Source organism: Vigna unguiculata, chromosome 3 (genome assembly GCF_037176805.1).
Source record: "Vigna unguiculata cultivar grain cowpea cultivar isolate G323 ecotype 2 chromosome 3, ASM3717680v1, whole genome shotgun sequence".
Taxonomy (NCBI): domain Eukaryota; kingdom Viridiplantae; phylum Streptophyta; class Magnoliopsida; order Fabales; family Fabaceae; genus Vigna; species Vigna unguiculata.
In genome coordinates, this window is record NC_140794.1 from 9,111,626 (window position 1) to 9,121,567 (window position 9,942).

Genomic DNA, 9,942 nt, shown 5'->3' on the forward strand with positions numbered 1-9,942 from the left:
TATCGAATTAAAAGAACATATATTTTAAAAATAATAATAAATTAATAGAGTAGTTATTTTAATTTTAAAAAATATATTTAAAATGTAATTTAAGACACTAAAAGAAGTCTACAGTATCCATATAGATATAAATAAGTATTCATGTAATTTTATGTAATACCTTTGTGTCGAATGTTTTCCTGTCAATTCATGTAAATTTTATTGATTCATCGTACTTCTTATATTCTATGTCAAACTTTGTATTAGTTAAAATTTATATATATTTGGTCTCTACTTTTATCAAAATTATTTGACTTGATTTTTGTTTTCGTTGTGTGATCAATTTGGTCATCAATTTTATAAAATTATATTCAATAAAATTCTTTTAGTAAATGGTGTTAAAATTGTTAACGATACAATAACAACGTAGAATTATTTAGGATATATGTCAGATTTTTGCACTAACATTAACAGTATGTTCATTTTTATGGGGGTTTAAAAGTAAATTAAATTCAATTGGAGAAGAATTAGGATGTGTAAAAAATTTATGATCAAAAATATGTGCACAATTTAATTAATTTGGAAAAGAATTAGGATGTGTAGAAAATTTATGACCAGCAAAAATGTGTGCACAATTTAATTAATTTGAATTCGTGTTTGTGAGGTATGTCCCATCATCATTCATATTCGTGTTTTACACTTTTTTAAAATGTAAACAATTTTAACACTCTTTAAGACTTAAGGCTCCACTAAATAATTTTACAAAATTAAAGATCAAATTAACCGCACAAAAGATAATGAAAATTAAATTAAATAATTTTAATAAGAATAGGGATCAAATAAGCTTTAAATAAAATTTCTTTTAAGTTATCATGTTTTATAGATGTATGGTTTAGTAAAACTGAAATTAAACTTTGTATTTGTTTTCATATTGTTGTGCATTTGATGTTCAACATTCTTTACTTTTAAAAGATTAGGGTTGTAAATCAAATGAAAATAAACATTTCTCCAAGAAAGTTTCTTGAAAAAAAGAAATTAAATTTTATTAGAGGAATTCACCATCCTATCTACTTCTTACATTTCCATCCAATCAAATGAATTTCACCCTTTTACAAACCTTATTTTTTCTTTTTCTAAAAGTAATGTAGTCTTGGTATTTGAGTAACTGTGTTTATTCTTTTCACAACTTAGTTCCCATATCTGGTTGCTTTCCATTCTTTCTCAACCAACTAATACGCCATCTTCGTTGGAAATGTTAATGGCACAAAAAATTCTCAGCATAAAAAAAAAAAAAAAAATCCTTGGCGAAGAGAATCGAAATTCAGAACTCAGGGAAAAGCAAATGAAGAAGATTTTATCAATACGAAATTTTATTTCTCAAACAACCATTAACAGCATCTTTATAGCATCAACAACACAAGATTCTAAGATTTTCAACAAAGTGACAAAGTAAACTTAACCAGAAATTTCAATAGCCTTAACATCAGGCTTCTTGATCTCTTCTTTGGGAACAGTAACAGTGAGAACGCCATTTTCCATAGAAGCCTTAACTCCATCCACTCTAGCGTTCTCAGGCAATCTGAACCTCCTCAAGAACTTCCCACTGCTACGCTCCACACGATGCCACGTGTCGTTCTTATCTTCCTTCTCAACGTTCCTCTCTCCGCTTATCTGAAGAACCTTGTCATCTTCAATCTCCACCTTCACTTCCTCCTTCTTCAGACCTGGAATGTCAGCCTTGAACACGTGTGCCTCTGGAGTCTCCTTCCAATCCACACGAGTGCTCACAAATGCAGAATTTTGGGTCACAGAATCAGGGAAGGAAGAAGAAAGAGAATTGGGGAAAGAAAAATCCTTGAAGGGATCCCATACATCCAGAGAGAAAGGATCGAAGACGTTGCTTCTTCGCCCACCGAACAAACTTGGAACCAGTGACATCTTCAGTTTCTGTTACTCGCCGAAATTCGAAAATTGGGAGATTTAGTGAAAGGATAAGCAGATTATTCTTTCTGGTTGGATGATATGCAGAGAAACTGATGCAGTATTTATATGAAGTAAAAAGATAGTGTAGTATGTTCCAGAAAATTCTGGTTTCACTATGGTGTGGTTCGACCCGTTTCAGATTATTCCTCAAACTTCTATATTCACCCACCATGATTGAGAAGGTTCTGGTCTTTTAGGCACAACTTTTGTTTTCAAGTACTTATGGATATGAATTACTTAGGCCCACAGTACAGAAAAACCAATAGAAGCCCAATAGCAGTGTTATGTAAAGGGTGGTTCTTCCTGCATTCCATATTAAATCCAATTAGGTGTATTTTTTTTTTTCACTAGATTTGGAAATCCGGTTAAGTCTAATTTTTTTTTTCCAATAAATCTCAAAATCCAGTTCGATGCCAATTATTTTTTGTTTAGCGGATTTTAAATTTTGATTATGTGAAATTTTGTGTTTATTAACCAGATTTCGTAATCCGATGATCTCCAGAACTGCATTCCAGAATCTAGTGTGTCTCTCGGATTTCATACACTTCAAAAAGGAAAGTGAAAAAAAAATATAGAAAGGATAAAAATAAAATTGCAGTATACGATAGACGAATAAAAAGTCAATTACATTTTTATTTTATTGTATGAATAAAAGAGAATTCAAATAAAATGAATAGATTCTAGAATTCTTTTGGTAAAAAATATTTGTTTCTTCACATAAGTTGTTTATTATTTAAATTAAAAAAGTTGTTATAAAGAACTATATGTTATGAAATTAAAATTAAGATATCTTAATTGTTACTAGCATAAAATTATCGTTTATTTATTAGTGCTAACAATTATTTAATGTTGAAAAAATTCAAAATGCGTAAGAAATATGAAAACAACAGCCAATGTGTTTAAAAATAAAATAAGGGTTTTCCATTATAAGAAAATTTTTAGAAAAATCTCTTACTTAAAAAAATTTACGAATTAAAATAAATTAACACTACTAAAAAAATTATATTTTCTGTTAATTTTGTTTTGACATTTATTTTTAAAAAATACTTACAAATTTTGTCATGAAAAATAAATTTATAAGAAATTACTACTAATTTTTTTATAAAATATTTTACATAAAATATTTTTTACAATAAATTTTATAAGAAATATTTATAAATTTTATAATTTTATAAAAAAATAATTATTCACGAAAACAATCTTGTCAATTAAAATTTTGTAGAAAGAATGGTAAAAAAAAAAACTATTTTCTTACAAATTCTTTTAATAAATTTGTAAAAAAAATTTAAAGTAATATGAGAATTTTTAATAATAAAAAAATTACTTATTTTTTAAATAGATCAGACAAAAAAAATGATTATATATTTTTTTCTTTCATCAAAGTAGTCCGTGTTTTTTCTTTTTTCCATTTCGTGTCACCAATAGCAAATTGTATTCTGCTCTTTCCATCAACATTTCAACAAAACTATAAAAACATTTTTATTTCCCACGAAAAATCCATTCTCCTCTGTCATCCTTTTTCAAGGTCAAATTTAATTATATGGTCAACAATTTTCATTTTACATATTCTCACTCACGCCGTTACTTCTCACAATATGATACTTTTCCTTAACACTACTTTTCAATATTTTTCCCTCCAACATGTAAACTGAAAGACAAAATTTGATGCAAACTTATACAGAGAGAAGAAAATAGGGTTAACTATGTTTTACATCCTCAAACTATTGAGTGTTTTTGGTTTTAGTCCCTCCTTCAAATTTTAATCTATTTTGGTCCTCCATCTTCTGAAACTCGTGGAATTGGTCCCTATTTTAGCACGCCGTTAGTTTTTTTTTTGAGCTGGCAGACGGAGTTCCAGGTCACACGTTATCTTTAAGACAGATTTGAGCTACAGTGCAAACGTGGAAGACGAAAAGTAAACTGGAGTGAGTGTGAAGCTTTGGTTTTGTTAATCAGAAAGTGTACAAAAGAATTGGAATCGACCCTTTTGATACCCAGGTTGCCTTGCACGATAGTGGTAGTGGAACTGATATTTTGGAAAAGAAGCTTTAAAGTGTGATTGTGAATTGGAATAGGGTTTTGATTTCGAAAACAAAATTGGGGGTTTTGGTTTGCAGCTCGAAGACAGATTGGTGGGTTCGTGTCGCGAAGTTCTTCGACGGAGGTAAGTGGTTATTTTTTGGTTTCATTTTTTCTTTCCTCTGTGTAGTTCCATTAGGTTTTAATCGAAGTGATTTTACTGTTGCTTTGCAATGTAGGGTTCGAGATGGGTTTTGATCTCGTTTTGTATCATATGGGAAGGTTTGAAAAGAAGAGGGGAGTGAAGTATGTTGGTGGAGAAATACATGTTGTTAAGTGCATTGATCTTGATCATTGGTCGTATTTCGAAGCATTGGGTAGTCAAAGAATTCAAGTACGGTGGTGAAGTTAGACTATGGTGGAAGGGTTCATCCGAAAGCCTATACAACAATCTAAGGCTACTGAATGATGATAGGGAAGCATTGAACCTAGCTAAGTATGCAGATGATAATGAAGAAGAAGTTGAACTGGACATGGAGCATCTTCCTAGTATGCCAGAAATTATTAAGTGTATTGAAGGAGTGGACGAAGAGGCGGGACAAGAACATGTTGTACAGCCAGAGGTTGTCGAGGAAGTGGTTGCTGATAAAGTGGTAATGGGGGAAGAAGAAGAGGTTAGGGAACAAGAGGTTATGGAAGAAGTTAGGGAAGAAGAGGTTGAGGGAGAAGAGGTTAGGGGACAGGAACTCAAGGGAGAAGAGGTGAGGGGAGAAGAAGTGAGGGGAGAAGAGGTGAGGGGAGAAGAGGTGAGGGAAGAAGATGGTAGGGAAGAAGAGGTTCGAGATAGACTTGATGAGAGTGAAGAAGAAAGGGTTGCTGATGATGATGATGGGTTTGGCATGGATAATGTGCCACGAACAAATTTTCAGCAGGTTTTGGAGAGGTGGAATAGATTGAAAGCAAAGTCCAATTCAGGTAGGAAAAAGAGAAATGTTGGTGAAGGATCATTTGTGACTAATGACTGCGTTGGACAACATGAGATCAATGAAGAATACGATAGTGAGCAACTATGCTCTGATGTTGATAGTGATGAAGTGCTAGTGATAAAGTGCCAAAATTTGTGAAGTATAATGCTGAAGATATGAACAAGAGCTTCAAATTCAGATTAGGGATGAAATTTTGTTCCTTGAAGGATTTCAAGCATGCCCTTATGGAGCATAGTGTATTGAATGAGAAGGAAATTAAATTTGTGAAGAATGATGATAGAAGAGTAAGGGCTGTTTGTAAAAAGAAGTGTGGCTTTCTAATAATGGTGAGCAAGGTTGGTGGTAGCCAAACCTTTAGAGTGAAGACACTTGTTGGCAGTCATAGATGTGGGAGGGTTATGTTCAACAAGAATGCAAATAAAGATTGGATTGCACAAGTATTGTTGGACAAATTTTTAGATGTGGGGAACATGACTGTAAACCAAATAATTGATGAAGTTAGAAAGAATTATAGTGTTGGGGTAACACCTTGGAGAGCTGCCAGAGCAAAGGAGATTGCAATGGACTGCATGGTGGGAGATGGTCAACGATAGTATGCTCTACTTTATGATTATGTGGCTGAGTTATTAAGAGTAAAGGCTGGAACCTTTAAAATCAAAATTAACCAACCCATTCCCACTTTGCAACCAAGATTTGGATCTTTTTACATGTGTTTAGATGGCTGTAAGCAGGGGTTCTTGGCTGGATGTAGGCCTTTCAATTGTGTAGATGGTTGTCATTTAAGGACAACCTATGGTGGACAATTACTGGTTGCAGTTGGTAGAGACCCAAATGATTAGTACTTTCCATTAGCCTTTGCAGTGGTGGAAAATGAATGCAAAGAAACCTGGAGATGGTTTCTATCATTATTATTGGAAGATATTGGGGACATCCAATCCAATCGTTGGGTTTTCATTTAGGATCAACAGAAGGTAAACATAATCTGAAACAATTTTAATTTTGTTGTTTCATACATCTTAATTGACATGATAGCAATATTATTGTATTCTTTGCAAGGACTAATGACAGTTTTTGATGAGATATTGGAAGGAGTGGAGCATAGGTTCTGTTTGAGACACCTTTACAGTAATTTTAAAAAGAGATTTGGTAGAGGAGTTGTCATTCGGGACCTTATGATGGGGGCTACAAAGGCTACCTTCTATCAAGCTTGGGAAAAAAATGGGAGTTGCAGAAAATTAATCCTGATGCTTATAACTAGTTACTACAAATAGCTTGGAAATGTTGGTGTAAACATGAATTTAGTATGTATCCTAGGTGTGATGTGTTGATGAATAATTTATCTGAATCCTTCAATAGTTCAATTCTGATTGCTAGAGATAAACCTATCATAACTATGATGGAGTGGATTAGATCATACATCATGGGTAGGTTTGCATCCCTAAGACACAAATGCAGTTTATATACTGCAAATGTGATGCCTAAACCTAAAAAAAGACTAGATAAGGAAATTGAAAAAAGTGCAAATTGGATTCCAGTCTGGGCAGGGGGGCAAAGTTTGAAGTGACTCAGGGGTTCACCATGGAAAAATTTATTGTCGACCTAACTGAACATAGTTGTAGTTGTTATTTCTGGGATTTGGTGGGGATTCCATGTAGGCATGCAGTGGCTGCAATTCACTACAAGATAGAAAATCCTGAGGATTATGTTCATCCTTATTACAAGAAAAATGCATATCTGGCTTGTTATGGACCTGAAATAACCCCCATAAATGGACAACAAATGTGGTCTAAAAGTGATTTCCCAGAGCTGCTACCACCTATCTACAAAACACCATTAGGACGACCTAAGAAACTACGTAGGAGAGAAGCAGATGAACATGTTAGTCACTCAAAGATAAGTAAGAAAAATATTGCCATGAAGTGTACAAGATGTAATCAGTTTGGACATAATATCAGGACCTGCAGAAAGAGAAACACAACCAGAACAACCAGACAGGTAACATTTAATCCAGTTTTTTATCTTTATTTTGTTATACAATATTCAAAATAATTTGAATACCCATTTCACAGAGTAACACACAAAGGAACACACAGAGGAACACCCTTGCAGTAGCAACAACTGAAGTTGGATGTAGCAATTATGCACAAGCAAGAAGGCAGAGGCTTCGTAGGAGGGAGAGATCCTCATCTTTGGCTGGCACCAGCAGGCAACGAGCAACAACAATAACAACAAACTCAACTCCACAAGTTGTAGGGTCCCAAGCAAGTAGCACTGCACCCACTGGACAACCCACGCGATTTGATTCATTGTAACTTTGTAGTTGGTTTGTTGGATTAAGTGAAAACTTTGTTTTTTTTTTTTGTGTATATGAATGCATTATTGTCCCCCACTAATGGAACACTATAGCGGTGGGTAGGCATGTGGTGGACCACCTTTTGTTATAGGCACCACTTTTGATGCAGGGACCACATTTTGATCATGGACCACTACTAAAACATTGCAGCCATGATGCTTTTTGTAATGACTTAGTAGTTGTTCAATTCATATGGTTTCAATGTCCACTTTATATAATTATATGATTGGATCAAACTGTCAAAATTTTCAAATTAGTAAAGAAGTAACCAGTATGTAAATAAAGCCATATGTTTGGTTCAAACTGTCAAAAATTTCAAATTAGTAAAGAAGTAACCAGTATGTAAATAATTATATGTTTGTTTAAGCCATATTTAAAACAAACCAGTATGTAAATAAAGCTACCAAAACGGATAAAAAAATGGCCAACACATTGTTAATACCACAAGGGTAATGGAACACCAATTCATTCATTAATAGCAAATCCCCACGAATACAATACATATCTAAAACAACCCCTAAAACATAAAAACCTTCACTTCCACAGCTCACAACTACATACCTAACCTAATTACAATTCACCTTCAACAAGAACATAACCACAAATAAAACTGTAAACGCCCATGACATAAGAAATAAAAATTGCAGGAATTTCCTTAATCTTCTCTCTGTTTGCAATTTCTTCTTCAACTTCTCATTTTTCTTTGCCAATTCCAGGATAACTTTGTCCCTATCTAAGCAAACTTCATCTTCCTCTACTATTTTTCCGCTGTTAGCTTCAATTTCAGATTCTTTACCTTCGAATTCAGATTCATCTTCTTTAACCCACTCAAAATAGTTGCAGTGTGAATTGGACTGCATAAGGAAAAAATTATAGCATTTCCGTACATCAAAGTCAAGCAAAAGTGATGGAAATTGTTATACTTACAGCCCAATTTCTACATCTCCAAAACAATCTGCCCTTATTCTTCATAGTAGTTGCCTTTAGGAGCAACAATCTTTCCCCATACCCACATACTTTTGATGCTATTTCCGAAGACGAGGCACAACTCTGCGATATTTTCGAACCAATCTTCCTCTGCGTAAAATTGAAACCTTTGCTACCACTCTTCATAACTGACTCAGACGAATGTTGTTGCCTCAGTTTCCCCAACACGAACCAATCTTCCTCTTCAGTCACACTCTTTAGCACATTACCATTGTTCCAATCCTGTTCTAATCCTCCAATCACAATGTTAGGGTTCAAATCCTGTATTTGAAGCTTATGAGTAAAATAAAGTAATTAATTTTTATTTTGCCACGTGTCACTGTAGCTTAATTGACCCTTAAAATAAGGGGTGACATGGAACTCCGTTTGCTAGCTCAAAAAAAAAACTAACGGCGTGCTAAAATAGGGACCAATTCCACGAGTTTCAGAAGATTGGGACCAAAATATATTAAAGTTTGAAGGAGAGACCAAAACAAAAAACGCTCAATAGTTTGAGAACATAAAACATAGGTAAACCAAGAAAATATTTTCTATCATATTATTTAATTTATCATTACTAAATAATTCTTCAATGTTAAGAAACTTAAAAAAAATGCAATATTTACAGCAATGGATATTACATATGAAGAGAAGAGATTTTACATGTATGAAGTGAGTAGATACGATAAGAATTGTTGTTATATTTTCAGTTGGCGATGGCGATGGGAAGGTTTTGCTTGGGTAGAGTGACGGTGAGAACGCCGTTTTCCATGGAGGCCATCATTTGATCGGGTTGGGTGTCGGGAGGGAGCGTGAAACACTTTTTGAACTTGGAGACTCTGCGGTGGAGGCGGCGGCAGGCGTCGCCGTCTTCTTCTGCCTCCACCACCCTCTGTCCGCACACCTGAAGCACTCTTCCGTTTCCTACATCCACCTTCACTTCCTCCCTCCTCAGCCCCGGCACCTCGCCCTTCAGCATGTGCGCCTCCGCCGTCTCCTCCCACTTGAAATGCCCGCTCAGAAACGACCCCTGCTGGGTAGGGTCGGAGGTGGAAAGCGCCGTGAAAGGGGACTCCTCGGAGGGGTTTGCTTTTGGAACCATCGACATTTTCTTTATCAGAGGGAGATAGGGAGAAAAAAATAAAAAAAGATTTTTTGGTTTCGGAGTGGTTTTGCACTTTATTAAAGGACTTTTCCAAAGGTGACGAGAATTCTTCGCCGATCTTCACGGTGGAGTTTTGCTTGGGGACGATTGTATTTGCAAAAGCTAAACAAACATCGTGTTATTATGAATCATGTCAAAATTTCTTTCAAATGTAAAATAGAATTGTGTTCTGTTATGATGTGAAATAGAATAAATTATAATAAATTATATTTATAAAAATGTATTTAATATCCGATTGGAGGTAGATGTGTGATAAATATAAAATATAATTAACATTAAAAATAAATAATCATTCTCCTATAAGATTTTCACCGATAATTTTAATAGAAACACTTGTTAAAAGTTTTGCAAAACCTAAAACGAAATAAAAATACATATGACAACAATTATAACATAAATTGTCATGTATTTTATATACACAATAATGGGTGACAGTGGGCTAATTTGACGGATTTTAGCCTATCCCAAACCAAAAAAAAAAACTTTAAAAT

The 9,942-nt window shown here is 34.1% G+C and overlaps 2 protein-coding genes and 1 pseudogene across 3 annotated transcripts; 1 reads left to right on the top strand and 2 right to left on the bottom strand.

The window, feature by feature from the left end:
• Nucleotides 1-1,331: 1,331 nt before the first annotated feature.
• Nucleotides 1,332-2,128, bottom strand: LOC114176757 (18.5 kDa class I heat shock protein). Its single transcript, XM_028061900.2, has one exon. It carries the CDS (start codon nt 1,915-1,917, stop codon nt 1,435-1,437), a length of 483 nt encoding a protein of 160 aa, XP_027917701.1. The 5' UTR covers nt 1,918-2,128; the 3' UTR covers nt 1,332-1,434.
• Nucleotides 2,129-6,441: 4,313 nt separating this feature from the next.
• LOC146887456 (uncharacterized) lies at nt 6,442-7,279 on the top strand (annotated as a pseudogene).
• A 505-nt stretch (nt 7,280-7,784) lies between these two features.
• On the bottom strand, nt 7,785-9,548 carry LOC114179678 (18.2 kDa class I heat shock protein-like). Of its 2 annotated transcripts, XM_028066090.2 has the most exons (3): nt 8,950-9,063; nt 8,248-8,529; nt 7,785-8,174 (listed from the first exon to the last, which is right to left on the bottom strand). In XM_028066090.2, exons 2-3 carry the CDS (start codon nt 8,431-8,433, stop codon nt 7,887-7,889), a joined length of 474 nt encoding a protein of 157 aa, XP_027921891.2. In that variant the 5' UTR covers nt 8,434-8,529; nt 8,950-9,063; the 3' UTR covers nt 7,785-7,886. The 2 variants fall into 2 exon arrangements, with proteins under 2 accessions (XP_027921891.2, XP_085527203.1); XM_085671077.1 differs by lacking the exon at nt 7,785-8,174 and having other exon boundaries at nt 8,394-8,529; nt 8,950-9,548.
• Between the last annotated feature and the right edge of the window lie 394 nt (nt 9,549-9,942).